Below are 20,677 nucleotides of genomic sequence, written 5' to 3'. Positions count from 1 at the left end.
GCCGAGGCCTCAGCCAGATCTCCCTTCAGGAGAATCTCGGCCTTCAACTCCTCTGCCAGTGCCCCTTCGAGCACTGAGCAGTGCCAGTCTCCGTCCGTCCAGACAGACGAGACCACCACCACATCGCCACCAGCGCCAGTGCCAATGTCAGTGCCTGAGCTGGTCACCCTGCAAGCAAGTCGACCCCGCCCCCTCCGGCCGTCCCCTCTCTCTCGCCGCCCGCCGCAGATTCCTCCGCGAGTCATGATTCTGCCCGCCTTCCTGGGCCGATGAACTCTGCGATCTGCGCCGGTTAATGTCCGAGATGGCGAACAAAATTCCTGGGTCAGTTGTCGCAGCAGCTGACCCAGATGGCACCCCTGCCGCCCTTTGGCCTCGGGCCCTCCGATTCCCGGCCAAGGACAACGGTCCAAGGAGGAGAGGTTCATTCGCGGCGGAGTTACCACGGGTGTGGGTGATCGCAGGTAGTCCACAAGGAGCCCCGAGCTCTTCTGGCCCCTGTGCAAACTTGGCATAGGGCCCCCATATTCATCTCTTGAACGTCTTGGCACCTTTCATCCAGGAGAGGATGTCAAGGCCTTCCGCTATCTTCTTCCTTTCCTTTGGAATCTCTATCCCTCATCCTTCTCTATCGATCTTTCCTTCACACTTTCCCTTACTTACCACCGCAAGCGGCAGTTAATATATGGGATATCATCCCCTTTTGGAATGTATAAATCATTTTATTTTGAAGCAGTAAGAGAGACAGAGTGGGAAGTGGCACACCCTTACGCCCGTCCTTTGGCACAAGGCAGGCGTGTCAACTCTTCCTGAAGGGGTCGCGCCCTTTGGGTTTCTTTTCCCCGCCCTTGGGCTGAGAGTTAGCTCTGACCGTCGTCTGTTGGCGACGGAAGTTAGATAAAGAAGTAAATCATAAATACCTCACTCTGTTATCCTTCATTTTCTACGTATATTATTTACTTTTGCATTTAATCTTTTTTTTTTTTTTTTTACGAATCTTGAGTCACAAGACTCCTGCCCTTACGAATTTTAATGTTGCCTTCTAATCACCGCGGTGCGGCCCGCCATTTAGTATGAAGTAATGTCCTTCGTTTCTTATTTTGTGTAGCTTCTTTTATTTACATTTTTTTTTTTTTAATTATCCCTGTGGAGAATGTTATCCTTGTCCATTTTCCCCTTCATTTGTTTATCCTCCCATTCATAAGTCGAGTAGTCTATTTATAGCTTACACCCGAGTTGTAAGCTGCAGACGTAAAAATTTAGCGTCGTTTAAGTTGGCGAGTTAAAACCCGCGAATAATCTCTTTGCCTCACAGCTGTCAAGTTCTTGTCCCTTCAGATTAGCGTTCGTGGGAAATATTAGTTATGCTCGTCGAGCTTGTGAACAATTGGAGGTCGATTGAAAAGAAGAATTGAATTCTATTATTACAATTTTGGTAAAGGGGGATATTATTTAATACCTACAATGTATTGTCACGAATGCCGCCTCTTCAAGGCACAACTAATAGCATGCCTGTAATTCCAGGATAGCATTAAGGAATCAGTGGGTTTACCTTTGTTTCCTTGTATGTTTTATTTTGTTGTTGTTATTTTGAAATTTTGAAGTGTTCTTTGTTTATTTTCTTTTGAGCGCCTTATTACCCCAGTAAAGTAAATCGAATAAAGAATGGGTAGAAACAGTACTTAGGAAGTATTTGAGCAATAATTAATTTGCAAACAAGTTTACCCTTTTATTGTATATTCTAAATTGCACTCTGCTCCTAAAGTAAACCTTCAGTTTGTTATTGATTAGTGTGTCATCAGAGTTTACAAATAAAGTAAAGTAAAGGTTGTAGCAAAGCAAAAGATAGAATAAAGTCGAACGTTTTCTTCGCTCATTTTTGCTGTTGTCAATATTCGCACCCGTTTATAGGTGTGAATATTATCTTGCCAGGGGAGCTGTAAAGAGTAGCGCCAAAATACGCTAGGAAACTGTTCTCCTTTCCTGCTTTGGGTTGGTTTGAACCTTTGAAGGTCGGGGTATAGGGGCTCAGAGAATATAATAGTTTGGGGACAGTAATCTGGCTTTGCACTGTTTTCTTTGGTACAGGGAAGTAAGATCGTTTTCTATGATATATCCGTGTCGGCGACCTGGGTCAGGACATCGCCCCCTACCCCTGTCCAGAAGCAATAAAAGGTCAGGGCCAGGACAGCTCTCTCTCACACGCGGTCGCTAGTTTAAGCCAAGCAGTCACGCCTCTGCAGGCCTTTGCCCCTGCCCTCCTCTTCCGCTCGCCGCCACGTGGATCCCATCGCCGCTTCCCTGTGTGCCCCGTGTTCCATTCCACGTGGCCTTAGAAGACTGCAAGGGGATTGCAAGTCTCCCAAACGCGAGCTGACATTAAACGGTGGCCTTTTCATCATCCCAAGGGCGCCCTTTTCCGCCCCAATCTACGACTTGAAGAAATACCTTGGAGAGGGAGGCTACCATTTTCCACGCTCCCACACGTGGTTCTCGGCAGAAGACGTCGCCAGCCCTACGCCCTACAAATGTGGTAATGTACCCAAAACGAATTGCTAGTCACGATTACTTAGCCCTTTGCATTTATTAATCTCTGGGCCTATAACTTTGTGTTCCCTGATATTCCTTGGTTCAAGCCAGGCCCACGTGTTCACAGCTTCTTTCCTCTGAGTCACAAGTAACGCCTCGGGAGTCCTTGGCGCCTTCAGTGCACCCCCGAGTAATTCAATCCCAAATTCCAGCATTAGATGTGTAACGTGGGTCCAAATATCGTTTCAGAAAGACGCTTGTAGCAGAATTATCCTTGGTCCGTGTTCCTGGCATTCCCCAAGCTCCCCTTCGGGAGGACTTCTCACGGCAGTAATTTACCGTGTTTTCAGTTAATTTTCCCTTTGACCTTGTGTGCTATCAAATATAACTATTTTTATATCCACGTGTTTCACGCACTTCCCTAGTTAAGTGAAGAGCCCTCCGCTCCGTGTACTTCTTTTTTTTGTTTGTGTTTTATATGTCCTGGGTATCTTACAAGGCCATTTTCGAGTAAAGTAATAATTGTGGAGTCATAAGATCCACCTGCACCAGGAAACATATAAAAAATATATATATATATATATATATATATATATATATATATATATATATATATATATATATATATATACTCAGTATACCCAAGGTAGCATGAAGGAATGCGTGCTTGAGAATATCACTAAATCCAAGTCAGAAGGTAAGTGAAAACCAGGACTTTGAACAAGTACTTTCGTAGTTTATTCTACGTTTTCATGTTCATACTGAGTACAAAAGAAGTTGACACAGATTTATATGCAAAAACAGAGGAGGGACCGGGGTTACAGTTTGTTAATCTGGGCAGCTTGTTCTTTATACAAAAAAGACAGGGACAAAAGATCAAGGGATAATCCAGGGTGGAGATTAACATTCCTGGTGGAAGTAGCTTCAATGATTCTCTAGCAGATTTCTTTTCCAGTTGTTGACCTTGTAGATTACCGTTGACTTATCCCAGTTCATCACATGGCCTGACTTTGTAAGAGCCAGATGCCGTCTCTTCCAAACACGTGTGTGTGCGTGTGTGCGTCGTCCATCGGAGTGGACAAGACAACAAGAGCATCTCGTTTTCTTTCTCTACAGGAACGCGATTTCAACCATACAATATTTCCGTCTGTTTCTCCCTAACCATTGTTGTCTTAATGTATGTACAATCACCGCTACTTGCATTGCCATGCAAGCATTCTAATCATGTACTCATAATGTTCCAACAAATCTTCTGTATCAAACTGTATGTGTGTTTCTGTTTGTGAAGACGCCAAAAGTCTCTCCATTCCACATATATTATGCTACTGCATTGTATCCATTAATATGTCTCGAATCTCATGCAATTGGCCATATGTAGAATTTCCTAGCCTTTCCATTGATATATGTTTCATCACTGAATGTTAATTATGTCTCTTGATATCGCCATCAGTTTGTCTGCCGACAAACACAGATGTCTGAGTCTGTATCTCTGTTTTTACCTGTCTGTGTGTAGACGCTACCTTACCGCTCGCACGCGTCAATAACATCGAATATTCTGTACATTTATCTCCCCCACCAAAATCACTTTCATGTATCATAATAAAGTTTTCATTAACCTACCCATCTCACAGACTCATCATCAACATATAGTTACGGGCTGCTCCAGAAGCAAGAGCCCGTGCTGGCACAAGGCCAGCTAAATCTAAAACAACAACAACAACATTTATCTCAGTAAGGAACTACAAATAAACCAGTTAACGCCCAGCCAGTATGTCACTCATACCCCAGTCCTTACACTGGTGACCCCGGAGTGACCCGAAGGACCCGGCCGACCCAAGATGACAACCCACACGCTGACAGACCCTTCACCGCCTCGCTGCTTCCCGCCGTTCCTGAGTTCTCAGTAGAAGTCCAACCCTCCGAGATGACCCACCCCACCACCAGAGCCCTGGACGCCGCCTCCAGGAAACTTGAAGCCGCCCCCGCACTCATACTGGACGAGCTGACCAACGAAGGACCAGCCACGTCATCCTTCAGCCTGCTGCCGCCCCTCTCGAGCTGGCTACCAAGGATCAGCCGCCGTCATCCTTCAGCCCTCGAGCCGGCCACCGAAGGATCATCCGACATCACCCTTCAACCCGCTCCCGTCCTCCTCGAGCTCCTGCTGGCCGGTGCCGCCCTTCAGCCTGCTACCCGCCCCTAGCCCAAGCCCTTCGAGCCAACTACAATTGTCGGCAAGACAGTTTCCGCATCGATGCCTCGCTTGAGGGGGGGAACATTGTAAGAGCCCGTCGCCGTCTCTTCCAAACAATCAGACGTTACCCACGTCTTGGGGGAGAGTATTGTAAGAGCCTGATGCCGTCTCTTCCAAACACGTGTGTGTGTGCGTCATCCATCGGAGTGGACAAGACAACAAGAGCATCTCGTTTTCTTTCTCTACAGGAACGCGATTTCAACCATACAATATTTCCGTCTGTTTCTCCTAACCATTGTTGTCTTAATGTATGTACAATCACCGCTACTTGCATTGCCATGCAAGCATTCTAATCATGTACTCATAATGTTCCAACGAATCTTTTGTATCAAACTGTACGTGTGTTTCTGTTTGTGAAGACGCCAAAAGTCTCTCCATTTCACATATATTATGCTACCGCATTGTAGCCATTAATATGTCTTGAATCTCATGCAATTGGCCATATGTAGAATTTCCTAGCCTTTCCATTGATATATGTTTCATCACTGAATGTTAATTATGTCTCTTGATATCGCCATCTGTTTGTCTGCCGACAAACACAGATGTCTGAGTCTGTATCTCTGTTTTTACCTGTCTGTGTGTAGACGCTACCTTACGCGTCAATAACATCGAATATTCTGTACATTTATCTCAGTAAGGAACTACCAATAAACCAGTTAACACCCAGCCAGTATGTCACTCATACCCCAGTCCTTACAACTTAAGCCAATGATCCACAATGCCATTATTTGAAGAGCCCCTTGAAATGGTATATTTGTGCTGGGACTTGGGAGTTTCTTACTTTTAGTCCTTTTGATGTTTGACCAATATAAATCTTATCACATTCTTTGCAAGGAATACTGTACAGTATACAATATTGTCTGAATTGGGGTGGGCTATTCTTAATTAGTTTATTTCTCAAAATGTTAATATATTTAAATTCTAAGTTAATATCAATAGTTTTTAAAATGGGCACTGCAGGAATGAAATTAGGATGAAATGGTAAACAGAGAATATTCTTAAGTTCATCGTTAACACTGGTTGGATTGTAATTTGTCTATTTTGCTTTATTTTTACAAAGTTCTAAAAAATATTGAAGGTGAAATAATTAATCTCTTATTTTATCAATAATTTTAAACTCCTCTTCCAAAAATTAATTCCTGCAGTGCCCATTTTAAAAACTATTGATATTTGTCACGAAAAAATTCAGTGCACAGGATTTTTTCTCTTCAAACTCCCGCTGATTCTACGAGGTTTCAAAGAATGGGGGGAGCCTACCAGACAAGGCACGTCGTAAACACGACTGTTTTTGCATATTTTGCTGAAATGCACGTACCACCGCAGTATGCGATGTCATGTTTCGTCTTGTTGCTTGTTTGAGTGATTTGTTAAGAGTTTGGGGTCCTTAAGCCCGGGCAGTTGAAAGTAGGTTAGCCCAATTAGCAACTGCCTGGACAGGGAAGTGCGACTGTCGCGCCATTGTCTCTTCCTTTTTGCTCCAGGGATCTCGTGCTTAGTAGATGTGTGTGTTTGGGCTCTCAAAGGTTGGTGTAAAGTTGGTAACTGTGTGTTCCTGCGTAGTTGTAGTGAGAATGATTGGGTAAGAGTAACTGTTAAGGTGTTTGTGTACTGCGGTGGCGTTATGTTAATTTTGATTAAATTTCGGTGATTTTTTTAAAGTTGGAGGCAGTCGTGTAGCCCACGTGTTAAGTGTTGAAGGCACGTAGATTGTAGGTTCGTTAGTGTGTTTTTTTTTAGGAGGATTTGTGTGTTTGTTATGTGAGGGTGATGATTGAGATGGTTTTATTTTGTAAATGAATTAAGAAAACCTGGTATGTGACTCATTTATCCTTGCATGGGGGCTAAGTCACTTTCGTAGATCGTGGGGTGATCATGCAGTCTATTGGCATAATGAAAATACAGTGACGCCTGTCGAGGAAATTCCCAACAATATTAACTTAGTCTTTATATATATAATAATATTTTGAGAAATAAACTAACTAAGAATAGCCCACCCAATTCAAACAGTATTGTATACAGTATTCCTTGCAAAGAATGTAATAAGATTTATATTGGTCAAACATCAAAAGGACTAAAAGTAAGAAACTCCCAACACAAATATACCATTTCAAGAGGCTTATCAAACAATGGCATTGTGGCTTGAGACAGGCCATGCGATGAACTGGGATAAGTCAGCGGTAATCTACAAGGTCAACAACCATCGGAAAAGAAACCTGCTAGAGACTGTGTTCAATGAAGCTACTTCTGTCATGAATGTTAATCTCTACCCTGGATTATCCCTTGATCCTTTGCCCCTGCCTTATTTGGTTAAAGAACATGCTGCCCAGGTTAACAAACTGTAACCCCGGTCCCCCTTTCTGTTTTTGTATATGAATCTGTCAACTTTTGTATTCGGTGTGAACTTGAAAATGTAGAATAAACTACGAAAGTACTTGTTCAAAGTCCCGGTTTTCACTCACCTTCTGACGTAGATTTATTGATACATACATATATACATAGCCTACACACACGCGCGCGCGCACACACACGTACAGTATATGTGTGGGTGTGTATATCTCTCAGTTTACTCTAATTTCCATTGCACAAGGGTTCATCCTCTTGATTGTCCATTTAATTTGTTCACTTTGGTACTACTTTAGTGTACAATTTTATGTTTCTGTTGACTTTATTTTTAATATCGTCTGTTGAATGAATTGTAAAGCTCGGAAAGTTACTATAGTTGTGAAGCTTTTGTTATACACTAGATCTTGTTTAATATACTGCTTAGTTCGCCTGTGAATGTAATTCATTAATTAGCCTTTGTTCAGTACTTAAATAAGATGCCCCTCTTTTCTGCACATTGTTCAACCCTAGGGGCTCTCTGCTTGTGGCAAATAATATATATATATATATATATATATATATATATATATATATATATATATATATTGTATACATACTGTCTATATGTATGTAGGTATATAAAACTTGCTGTGCTTCATGAAAACTGTTTCAGTCTCGCGGGTCATCTCGCTAACTCTCGAGAGTTCTCGTGTTTGACGAGACTGTGTTTAAACTACTGCTTACTGGCGTACTTTTCAAAAATTATTTTCATATATTGGTTGCACCACATCGATATTTCCTGTACCATTGCTGCGATGACTCGTGTTCATTTTATGTGATATCTAAGAGACGTAAAAGTTGGATGTATAGCAGTCGTTATAGCGAGGTCGAAGAGTATTTGTTTTGGTTTGACAGACTCCTTTTCCCGCGTAAGTGAATGATAATATAACTTTTGTTCTTTGGTCAAAATACTGAAGAGTGCGATTTTTCGAGGTTACTTTACCAACAGGGTAAGTCTGCTGCATCTTAAGCAACATGTGAATTGTTAGGCGTATGGTTTTTCGTAAGAGTGGATGCTGCAAAATGTCCTAAGGTTTGGTAGATGTGAGGAGGAGGAAGAGGAGAACCCAATGCGGATGGTTGTTCACTACTGCTGGTCGCCCTATTCGATTTCGGCTTAGTTCACACTGGACCTCATTTGCGCTTTTTTCTTTTCACCCAAGGCTACGGTATGTTATCGCTTTCGTTGACGGACTTAGGGTAGTGAAATTTGCAGCCTTGCCTATAGCCTAGGATTTAAAGTGGAAACCTGCGGTACCCCAGGCAAGGCGGAATCTGCCTGGCTTAGAGCTTCCCCATACTTTGCCTTACCGCCATTAAGACCTTGTTACGGTCAATTAGCCTACCCGGGTTAGCTTTCCTATTTTCTTAGGCCTGGCATGAAAAAATTCCCTCGGCCTAGGCCTAGACTGTTTGCAAGAAATAGCCTTAGGGTAGTTCAGTAAATCTAGGCTAAGCAACAGCTCTGCACAGACCAGGCTTAGCCTGTTGCCTTAGAAACTGAGTTTTCCTGTACTGTACTTGTAGTGTAGCTGGTGAAGGAGGTGGTGGTGTTTATTGTCAGTCAGTTAGTCCGTTATTATTAACCTCGTATCTACCCAACATAGTGAGGGACCCTTTGGGAACGCAGGGTTTTGGGTGGGGGAAAACAGGAGAAAGACTGGACTGTCATGTTGTTGTTATGGAATGGTTCCAAGCATGCGCAAGTCATCAGGGAGCCATATGTTCAAGAAGGAATTGGCTAAAGAAACCTATTATAAAAGGAACTATACTAACCTAACCTAGCAGGCTGTGTTACTTAGCTGGGGTGCTCCTCCCCCTGGACCCCCCAGTGAAGGAAACTCCACTTTGTTCGGACGCAGTATACAAACCCTCGGTCCTTTACATTAGGAATTACTTTCAGGCGTAGGCTGGAAACGGCTGTTGAACTCTTGAGCAAGGTGGTTAGGCAGTAACTACCTCCAGGTAGGCGGGGATACCTACCTGCCCGGATATAAACATTCCAGTTTGCTTTCGGCCGTCATGCGTTGCTGACGTGTTTTCGTTCTCTCTGCCTGACTGTCGTTAAGCTCTTATTATCCTGGTGGGATCTTTCTGTATTTTTGTTTATATATACGTGTGTTTGATATTTGTTAATACAAACCCACGATTTGTGATAACCTTGTGTAAGCCGTCGTTCCCTGCTGTGTCTTGGGTTTGACAGCCAAGGGCATAACTGGAGTAGCGTAACCAAGTGGTAATGCTTCTCTCCAGCGGCCCTTTACGTAAATACTGAAGGCGCCCCTGTACTTTCGGAGATATAGTTTGGGACGCAATATCTTCACTCCCCTACATCCATCAGGACGTAAGAGTTAGTTCCCTTCTTGAGCTTCCGCCCTCCGTGTGTAAGGGGCATCACTAATTTCTTCCTACTTATGCTGAGTGTTACTCGCTGCCTGCGCTTAGAGATTTGCGGGCCGAGTGGGAGGTTACAGGCGTTGTCGATAAGTTCTGCTTCCACGGCGCCCTTGGTGGCCTCCCCTCTGTCCTTTTTTCTCTTCCCGTAGGTTCTTCCTTCTCCCCTTAGTAGATCTCTCTCCTTCGCCCTCTTCGCTCGCTCGTCGGGTGAAGACGGGGAGGGGGCAATCGAGCGACCTCGTCTAGAGTACCTCCTCCTGCTGCGTAGGGCTGTTCCCCTTGTAGCAGGAGGAGCCTGCCTCTACTAATCATCTTTGTTTTTCTTTCAGGTTGACAGTGAGCATCACAGACACAGCAGTAGTTGGCTGGATATATCAAGAATATCTTGCATGAAGCAGTCCCGACATTCATTCAGTGTTGCTTCGGATCGACCACAATACCTGATTAGATGACATATTTCCATGTCGGGATCGCTCTGACTTTGTTCCCGCCAATGTAGATCGATCGCTGTCATTGCTGGTTTTCATGTATACTGTTGCAATGCTTCCTGCGTATCTGTGGTCCATCTGCTCCTGCTGTTCCCTGTGTTATGCTCTTGTCAACTCGACGACAGTCTCTGGGCTGCTCTCCTGGTCTCCTGCCGCAGCTGCCCTGATCGCTCCTCCTAAAAGAGTTCAGAGGTCTGGTTAAACAAATCATTTATAACTAACTAACTAACTGATCGCTCCTGTTGCTGCTGGTGACTTTCAAATGACATTCTGTCCGTTGCAGTAGCTCCTGCCTTCCGAACCGCTAACGTAGCTCCTGCATCGGATGTCCTGATCGTGCCTGCTTCTTCTCCTAGTGATCGTGCCGGGGCCGCTTCCGTTGTGTTCCTGCCAGCTGCCCTGGAGGTTACGATGTCTGCCATCCTGTAGAGGATGTTGGCGTGAAAGGGAAGGAAGTCGCCTTGTGGAAGTGACGTTCCTGGCCGTTGCATAGCTCCTGCTCTCCGAACCTTTGCCATAGCTCCTGCATCGGCTGTCCTGATCATTCCTGCTGCTTCTGGTAGTCGTGCCCGGGGCCGCTTCCGTGCGTTCCTGCCAGCTGCCCTAGAGGTTACAATGTCCGCCATCCTGTAGATGTCGGAGTGAAGATGTAGGAAGTGGTCCTGTTGAGGTGATGTTCCTGGCCGTTGCAGTAGCTCCTGCCTTCCGAATTGCTGCCGTAGCTCCTGCATTGGCTGTCCTGATCATGCTTCTCCTGGTGGTGGTGTCCTGGCTGCGTCCATTGTGTTCCTGCATGACTTCTTCCCCTTGATGCCCTTGGACGTCTAGGGACTGCGTCCTTCCGAGGAGGCAGTGGGTCTCTCGTTGGCTCTTCCTGACCTTCGGGTTAGGAAACCGATTGGCATAGCCCTGGGTTTTGTGTTTGAAGCGCAGGCGCACAGACCTCAGTTTGCGATCCGTTCCCGAGTCTTAGAGGTTCTGCCTCTAAGATGGGGGCTGCCATCGGGCGCTTCGTTTGTGAGCTGCCCCGAGTGCTCGAGATTCTATGGAATATCGAGTATCCCGATGTGGTCTGGAGAGATTTTCCTGGGCTCAGTTTGGGATCAGTGCGAGAGAAAATGGCCGAGGCACCCAGGTGTCCTGGCTCCTCTTCCTGCCAGCACAGCAAGCGCTCCCGAGTGTTTGCCAGTGCTTCGAATCAGGTTCCCAGCCTGGTGTCTCGACCCTCTCGGTTCGAACACCAGAAGAAGCGGGAAAGAGATTCACTTTGGGAGTCCTGCGGGACTTCTAAGGGACTGACTCTCTTCCGGGAGACACGTTTGTCTCCTTGGACCGATTCGCATTCTCCTGTGGGATCTTGCGTTTTGGGGGCGCAGTCTTTCGCTGGCCTCGAGGCCACGCCCTCGTTGCCAGTCTTGGAAGTCTGTGTCTAAGACTGGTTCTGTGCTGGCTCTTTCGATCTATTAGGAAACAAAGCAGCCGCTCCCGATTTTCGGAAGTTTCGTGGGTAGCTTGAATTCTATGAATCACGGCGCTCTCCCTTCGAGAGGCACAGGGCGAGAAAGTGCCGAGACACCCAGGTGTCTGGTTGCCGGGACACCCAGGTGTCGAGTGCCGCGACGCCAGGTGTCTCGATACTGCCCGCCAGCTGCTTCGGTTGCTCAGCCGAGCCGTTCTTGTGTCTCGAACTTTAGGGTTCGAGCATGCAAGATAGCAGACACAGAATTCCCCTTTGAACCTTCTTCTCGAGGGCCTCAGCCTCGATGGAGTTTAGAGTTAGGGAAACTAGCAATTGTTCTCAGCAGACGAGTCCGGCCTGCCCAGTTATGATTGTGTTCACGCCGACCGGCTCGCCCCAGTCGCACTTACAAGACTGGCTCCCTCGACTCGGCTTGCCAGACTGGCTCGGCTTGGCTCGACTCGACTCTGCTTGCCAGACTGGCTCGGCTCGGCTCGCCCCGCCTGCCTCCCAGTCCGCCGCAACACTACCGACCAGCTGGATCGGCGTTAACGCATGATCGGCTCGTCGCTCGGCCCTACTCGGTTTTCGATTCGGGTTCTCGGCTATGTTCGAAGTGAACTTTTGCTCTTCCCAGGAAAGCGCTTTGCCACGGCACAAGTGCTCTTCTTTCCCCATGTGGCAGTAATCTCCTTCAGTTGATTATCGCTCACGGTCTGCCTCTCCTGCTTATCATACTGGCAGGACAGGTAGGGATACTCTTTTCTCCTCACCTGTTCTCTTCTCCTCTCGGTTGTTCTGAGAGTGCTCTCCCAGGAACTGTTTCCTGGGTGGCATGCGACTCGTTTAGGGTTCCTGTCCGTGCTCTGCACTCGCCCCTACGAGTCGTCGGATAGAGATATGCCCTCTTAGGTCCATCTCTCATCTTACCCTGGCCTTGGCGTAGAAGATGGAAGAACAGGGATAGGGATCATACCTCGACTCCTTCCTCGGATGTCGTGGGTGGACTCGAATCCATTGGCATCGACTGTCGGGTTCGAGTCCTTCTTGTTCCCCCTCCTCCTTGGACTTTGTATCGATGATCCAGATCATTCGTTACGTTGTCCTGTTGGGAGCTGTGGTACTTTCCGAAGGTTTGACATTCCTAACCTGGATGTTGTCAACGTTTTTTGGAGCTAGTACTGTCTCTCCCAAGGAAGAAGTGTCTAAGGACACATCTTCCTCCTGACTTCGTGAAGCGATCAAAGGAGGTACTTGGCAGCTGACGACGACGATACCGGTACCTTTCACCCGAGAGCTCACGAAGTCGATGGCTTGGTCCATCCCTCGCATTCCGGAAGAATATGTCGGTACCACAGGTGCTGAAGGCAGGTGTGTGGTCCCAACAGATTACCTTCACCTCCTTCTACCTCCGGGATGTTGCACACAAGTCCTTGGACACTTTTTCCTTGGGTCCTGTGGTGGCTGCTCAACAAGTTGTGTAGCTTATCCAGCTCCCCTAACGGGACAGGTTGCATCTCGCCTATGTTGTACGGTTGTGATTGGGAGAATGAATGTTGAGTGACTGGCCTCTCTTCTTTCTCCCCATCCTGGCTCTCTTCCCACGGGCAGGGAGCGGACTTGCCGTTACAAGCTGGACCGGGCGATCGAGGCAGATAAGCACATAACGGGAGCTCCCGTTCTATTTCCGTTCAGGTTAATAGAAGCAACCCCACTCCTTCCTCTTGCAAGGGGAGGAAGGAGACCATGACTATGAGACAAATCAAATTCTTCCTAGCCTACTTTGCATGAACTGACGTTTCCTCTTTCATGCAAAGGGACCCAGAAGTCTGACAACTGATCCTGCGTTTCTTACAACCCAATCTTTTGTCAGAGGCAGTTTTTCCCTTCCTTGCTCTCATGACCAGGAAGGGAAGACAAGGTGGTATGGTGAACTCCAGTCAGTTCAGAGAGACTTTATCAGATTCCTCCCTCCAATCAGTGAGTCTCCTAATGTAAAGGACCGAGGGTTTGTATATTGTGTTGGAACAAATAACAATTTTTGAAAGTAAATTGTATTTTTCCTAACTATATAAACCCGAGGTCCTTTACACTTTATGCCCACCTCATGCCACCCCTCAATCTGTACCTGGGCCGAAAGGCAAACTGGAATGTTTACATCCGGGCAGGCGGGTATCCCCGCCTACCTGGAGATAGTTACTGCCTAACCACCTTGCTCAAGAGTTTAACGGCCGTTTCCAGCCTACGCCTGAAAGTAATCCTAATGTAAAGGCCCTCGGGTTTGTATAGTTAGGAAAAATACAATTTACTTTTAAAAATTGTTATTTTTACATTATACCCCTATTCGGTATGGATAAAAGATTGGCAATTAAATACAGGAAACCCCGTATTTGCGGGGGGTGTGAATAGCTAAAATCCGCAAATACTTAAAACCCCTCTAAAAACACTTAGAACTGACTATTTTGATAGTTTAAACACAAATAAAACCCTCTTAAAATGCTTATACCTGAGTATTTTAATAGTTTTATCACAAAAAGTGCATTTAGTCATGCAAATGATATGAAAGTACAGTAATTAGTGAATATTTCTCGTTGAAAAATACCACAAATGGGCGAATTTTCCGCGAATAATGGGTAGATACGTTCCACAGAGAAATCCGCGAGTATGGAGGGTTTACTGTATACTGCTAAATTTAAGCTGCAAGTTGTAGCTGAAGCTGAGAAAACAATGTTCAAGCTGCTAATGACCATAAATTATCGTGCATCGACAACATGGATGAAACTCGGCTGTAATTAAAATTGGAGAGAAAGTATTTTAATCAAAACTACTGGGCATGAAAGAACACATTACTGTACTGCTGTTTTTATGCCGATAAACGATAAATACTTAAAGATCATATTATGATGAAATCAAGTGAAAATAGCGAACGGAATCTTGATTTTTTTTACACAAAACAAACATGCCCCCAAACAGCCAACGTCATCTATTAATAAAAAAAATAGCTAGATTAATTTCACAATGAGACATATTTAAGTTATATTTTGGCTTAAAAACACTTTATAATGAAAAATAACCTTGCCCCATATAAGTAAAGCATCTAGAGAATCAAGTACACTAACTAGAAGCAAGAAAAGTGCTCTGAACTGAGTTAAATACTGCGAAATTAACTTACCGCGTAATCGATTTCCAAAGCAAAACATTGATTGCTATGATCGCAATTTATAATGCAAAAGCAGTACTGTATAAGAATATATATATACAATATTATTGGATGCAATGAGGTAATGTTTAACATTTTAAAAGATCCATGGAAAAGATGCACATTCGTTATGTTGATGTTTGTATAATACGATATAAATATGGGAATATAGAGTACAGTATAATGTATGCTAAGCTACTGTATATGTATATGATATACCATAGTGCAGGCTAAGTTAGTTCTTGTTTGTCATTCAATTTCTCTTTGTATTGAATTATCATAAGTTGCTGCATGAACCTCCAGAAGTAGTTGATATTAATAATTACTATACTGTGTATGTATAGAGTATACTTTATAGTGTAGGCTGGGCTGCCATATATGTATGCATGGTACTGAATACCCTAGTGTAGGCTAGGCTATATTCGAGATACTTTTTTGCCAACAAATGATGAGATTTTTGGAACCTAACCCCATTGTAAGTAGGATAATAACTGTATAAGCATTTTTAGAGTTTTTTGTCTTTGAAATTTAAAAGTAGGCAGTTCTAAGTGTTTTTTGAAGGGTTTTAAGTATTCGCAGATTTTAGCTATTCACAGGGGAGTGTGATACGCATCCCCCATGAATACGGGGGCTTACTGTATACTCTTTGTACACATTATAATATTGCACAGGAATCTATCTATAAATACGTCCTCAACTTACGGTGATTTGATCTTACGGTGCTTTTTTGGCGCTATTAATGGGATTTTACAGCGGCGTAACTTGATGTTGCTTGAAGTTGATGGCACTAACGGCAAAAATAGGCATCAAGTTATGGCACCAAAACTCAGTTATGTTGCTGTAAGTGCTGCTAAACCACTGATAACAGTGAAAAATCGACTTCGGCCGAAATCAACTTACAGCGTGGCTCTGGAACGGATCCCCAATGTAAGTCGAGGACACACTGTATATAAAAAATGGATGTGTGTGTGTGTATATGTTCTAGCATAACTCTGAAATACATAGAGCAGTTTCAACCAGACTTGTTATACATATGACTTACTGTCTATAAAAGGGTACGGTATGGTTAAGACAACACTGGCACCCAAGGGGGTGGGGTTGGGAAGGGCTTCCCTGAAATGGGGCAGGTTCTGCCAGTAGACTTCGTAACTAAATAAACTACGAATTTATTATACCTCATTTCGGTATACATATGACTGACTGTTTGAAAAAGAATACTTTGGGGTCTGTAAGACATCACTGACACCAGAGGGGGTGGGGATGGGAAGGGGGTGGCATGTAAAATAACCAAAAACGACAGATATTAGTGTCTAATCCATAGTTTTCAAGGTCGCTGAGTTGAATGGTGATACTCTCCCAATGCCCTTGAAGTCCAAGTTCAGCCCCAATAGGAAGGGGATGAGAAGGGGTGAAATATAAAATGTCAAAAATGCCTGGTAATGTAATCAAAGCAACTGTCTTAACTGGAAAGGGAAAGAGTGAGAGGAGAGGAGAGAGTAGAGGGGGTGTTAGGGAGAGAGAGAGAGAGTAGAGAGGGTGTTAGGGAGGAGAAAGAGAGGGAAAGAGAGAGGGAGAGGAAGTGAGAGAGAGAGTAAAAGGGATGTTAGGGAGGAGAGAGAGCGAGGTTGACATTCAGTCTTCCCAGGCAGTGCCAGGTTGGTCAGCTAGTGTTTTATATATTTAAACATCTATTTTTATATGGTTTGGCACTTTTCTATGGATTTTTGCATCTTTGTGGCTGATGACTAAATGCTGAGACTGTATGTACAACTGTGCAGTTCATATAACTGCATATCATACAAATAAGACAGTATTTTTAACATTTTTAAGCTTTCAGTTACTTATACTGTACATCTCATTACTGCTGTAAATTTTGCATTTTTATATAAGTAACTTACCAAGTAATTATATAGCTATTGGTTCCCTAACCTATGGCAGCTTAGAAATTCAAAATTTGCCCGGTGGCACTGTTATTGTTAGTGTGTAGGTGACAATCGTCCTGCCACCTTCCGGGACTCGAGGAAACAAACCAGCGGACAGCTTAGTGCGTTTTCTGCCGACTTCCAGTTAACATTGGAAGGGATAAGAAGAGGAAAGCAGCCATTAGGGCTGAAAGTAGGGCTAACGCAGAGTCCATGCCTTTGGAAAATGTAGGGGATGACAGAACTATCACTCCTCCAGTTCCTCCTCCTCCTATCCTAACTACTCCTACTTTACCATCTGCTCCAGTTCCAGGTTTCCATGATTCTGCTCTTAGTGCCACTGCCAGCCTCGAATCTAGGTTTGATCAGAAATTTACTCTATTATCTAGTACCATTATGGAATTGGGGTCAGCTATTAAAATTCTAATGGAAAAAATTGTAAGTGTTGACAATGCAGTGAGGAGTGATAGTGCTGTGAATATTGAGGAGGTGGCTGTCCGTCCCACCAGTGCTCCTAGACGAAGGTCACTGTCCCGCTCCCTCGCACCGGGGAGAAGACATACCAGAGGTCCATAGGAGGCTGGCGGGGTTTGCCCGTGGGCAGTCGAGCCTGTCTAGCCTGTCGTGTGCTCCCAGGCTTCGGCTAAATGCCATTGGAAAAGCGTTCCTGTGCATCGACTTTCTGATTCGGAATCTTCCAGTCAGCGCAAGAATCCATATTACTATTCTTCTTCGCGCCCACTCGAGACATGCGAATATTAGCGATTCTTCTCCCGTGGTTGTCAAGAGGTACAGAGAGACTAGCCCCCAATCTTCCTGCAGCTTTCAAGTCCAGCCTGATTCTCTTGCTCATCTTCATTATTTCTTTGAAGACAGTCCTGAGAGCTATAAATGTTCTAAGCGCCCATCTTCTTCCGAGCGCGCGGACTCGTGCCAGACTTCCACTGATGAGCGCCCGCTGACTCATGCCAGAACACCACCGATGAGCGCCAGAATTCCGCCAATGAGCGCCCAGTGCCCAACGATATACGCCAGAATTCCGCCAGTGAGTGCCCGGCGCCCGCCGTCTTGCGCCAGACTTCAGCTCTAGAGCACCCGGCGCCAACTCGCGAACTTCAGCGCCCACATCCGAATTCCCAGCTTCTTCTGGAACCAATGCACCTTCTTCGGCTATTCCGCCTTCTTCATCGGTCCAGGAAGATTCTTTAGCCCCACTCAAGCGCCAATTGACCGAGCTTGTGGGTCTTTTGAAGAAATCTGTGTCTGCTCCAGAGTCCAAAGATTAATCATTGTCTCCTATCTCTTCGGAGGAAGAAGAGATTGTTCAGGATACGGTTCCCTCTTCCTACTCGTCTCTCCTGTGTTTCCCCCCAGGAGAATTACCTGGACTTCTTCATGCCTGCCTCGCCTACTTCTCCAGCTTCTACCTACCTCATGAAAAAGCATCCGTCGGAAGGTACCAGACTACCCAAGCTTGTTCTTTCCTCCTCCTGGAAGAAAGCTCTCAAAGAAGTTCATGCCTGGCTGGCTGCTAAGAGAGAACAAGGCAAAGCGACTTTTGCCTTTCCGCCCAGCAAATTGTTGAAGATGAGATACTCTTACCATGCCACCGGGGAAGCTCCTTCCTTGGGAATTCCTGCCTCCTCCCAAGGGGACTTCTCTGGTCTGGTGGATTCATCATGTAGAAAGGCTTTATTGTCGGCCAAGATAATATTTTCCTCAGCCGAACTAGACCACCTTATCAAGAATATTTTTAAGGTGTTTGAGATGTTTAGTTTCCTAGATTGGGCCATCGGGGTGCTAGGGAGTAAGATTGAAGACTGTCCGGGTTTATCTGAAGATCTTGCCTCCGATTGGCTAGGAGTTGTTTCACGCTCTGACAGAACAATTAGAGATGGCTCTTTAGAACTCGCCTCCCTTTTTTCTATGGGTGTCCTTAAGAAGAGGAACCTCTGGTGTTCGTTCGCCTTGAAAGGAGTCTCGCCGACTCAGAAGTCAGCTCTCCTCTTCGCTGCCTTAAACAAGTCTCACCTCTTTCCTCAACACATAGTGAAGGATATTCTTTTAGAGTTACAGAGCAAGTCCACCTCTGACTTGTTGACTCAGTCCACTAGATGTCCTAAGGAGCCTGTGCCTTTCTCATCTAGATCATTCTCCCCTCTTCAGTCTCAACCCTTTCGGGGAGGGAGAGCTACGACCCAGCCTTGACCTAGATCAAACTTGCGACCTCCTACGAAGTCCCTTAAGAGGTCTTCTTTCAAATCCAACCCCAAGAAGTGAGAAGTTAGTCCTCCGCACCCAGGTAGGAGCCAGACTTCTACTTTTCTGGAAGGTATGGGAGAACAGAGGAGCAGACCCCTGGGTGATCAAGGTTCTCAAGGAGGGCTACTCCATTCCTTTTGTAAAGACTCCTCCCTTAACTACATCTCCTGTCACCTTGACAGCATACTCAAAAGGTTCCACGAAGCTCTGGCCCTCTTTCAAGAAGTCCAACTCCTTTCCAAAGGAGTAGTGGAAGAAGTGTTAGAGCCACACTCAGAAGGTTTCTACAGTCACCTTTTCGTGGTCCCGAAGGCCTCGGGGTTGGAGGCCCGTTCTGGATGTAAGCACTTTGAATGTGTTCGTACTGAAGACGAAGTTTCACATGGAGATCGTTCGCTCTGTCATGTCCTCAGTACAACAGGGGAACTGGATGGTCACCCTGGATATGCAGGATGTGTATTTTCACGTCCCTGTTCATCCAGACTCACGGAAATTTCTACGCTTCGTTTTTCAGAACAGGATACTACAGTTCAAGGCCCTATGCTTCGGCTTATCGACGGCTCCTCAAGTTTTCACACGAATCCTTGCTCCTCTGGGGAATTGGCTTCACCTTCTGGGAATCAACATCAGCTTATATTTAGATGATTGGCTTCTCCACTTGTTGTCGAAGGAAAAGCGTGCGGAGGACTTGAGAAGAACTCTTCGCCTGACACAGGAGTTGGGCATCCTCATAAACAAAAGAAATCCCTTCTGGTTCTGTCTCAGGAGATTCCCTATTTAGGGATGATACTGAACTCTCAGACTTTTCGGACTTTTCCGTCGCCCGAAAGAGTCGAGAACTGTCCTCAGACTGTCAGTCAGTTCCTTGCTCTTCCTTCCTGCTCGGCAGTGCAGTGGATGAGTCTTCTGGGGACCCTTGCTTTAGTAGAGCAGTTTGTAAATCTAGGCAGACTGCACATGAGACCCCTTCAGTTTTTCCTCAAAGCAAATTGGTGCAGAAAAACCCAACCAGACTCTTTCATCTTCCCGATTACATCAGAAATCAAAGAGGATCTCCAGTGGTGGTCGTGCAGAGAAAGACTTCGGGAAGGGAAGTCTCTTCTCCCAGTGCGCCCAGACCTTCAATTTTATTCAGATGCCTCCGACCTAGGCTGGGGCGCGCTTCTGGAAGATCGGGAACATGGACTACAGAACAACAGAATGCTCACGTCAATATAAAGGAACTGAGAGCAATTCACCTGGGCCTTCAATACTTCTCGGATCTGGTCCGCGGCAAGAAAATTGTAGTACACGCGGACAACACCACAGCTCTTGCATATATTCGCAAACAGGGGGGCACTCATTCCTTCTCCCTGTACGAGACGGCGAAGATCTCCTTCTATGGGAGGAAGAGAACCAAGTCTCTCTTGTCACCCAGTTCATTCAAGGGAGGATGAACGTGATTGCGGACAAATTAAGCTGCCTCAAACAGGTCTTTCCAACCAAATGGACCTTAAATCCAGTAGTCTGTGACAACCTTTGGAAACTGTGGGGCAAACCCACAGTGGATCTTTTCGTGAGGTCAAGAAACCACCATCTGCCCCTCTTTTGCTCTCCGGTCCCAGATCCTCAAGCATGGAGCACGGATGCAATGCTTTTGGATTGGACAAACTTAGATGTGTATGCCTTCCCTCCTCTCGGAATGATCAGGGAAGTAATCAGCAAGCTGTCAACGCATCAGAACACCTCCATGACCCTTGTAGCCCCATTTTGGCCGAACAAGGAATGGTTTCCAGACTTGATTTG

At 45.5% G+C, this 20,677-nt stretch overlaps 1 protein-coding gene across 4 annotated transcripts in view; it reads left to right on the top strand.

Moving 5' to 3' along the window:
* The first annotated feature begins 6,225 nt into the window (after window positions 1–6,225).
* barr (barren) overlaps window positions 6,226–20,677 on the top strand; it is a 363,219-nt gene continuing 348,767 nt past the window's right edge. The window contains exon 1 of one of the 4 annotated variants that reach the window (XM_067101907.1): window positions 6,226–6,306. In XM_067101907.1, coding sequence (XP_066958008.1) covers window positions 6,283–6,306 — 24 coding nt within the window. In that variant the 5' untranslated portion in view covers window positions 6,226–6,282. Of the gene's footprint in view, window positions 6,307–7,804; window positions 8,335–20,677 lie in introns of those variants that run through there. The other 3 variants (XM_067101909.1, XM_067101908.1, XM_067101910.1) reach the window with 3 other exon arrangements.

This window comes from Macrobrachium rosenbergii, chromosome 58 (assembly GCF_040412425.1).
Source record: "Macrobrachium rosenbergii isolate ZJJX-2024 chromosome 58, ASM4041242v1, whole genome shotgun sequence".
In the NCBI taxonomy this organism is placed as follows: Eukaryota; Metazoa; Arthropoda; class Malacostraca; order Decapoda; family Palaemonidae; genus Macrobrachium; species Macrobrachium rosenbergii.
Note: the sequence above shows the minus strand (reverse complement) of the source record. Positions and strands in the feature narration are given on the sequence as shown.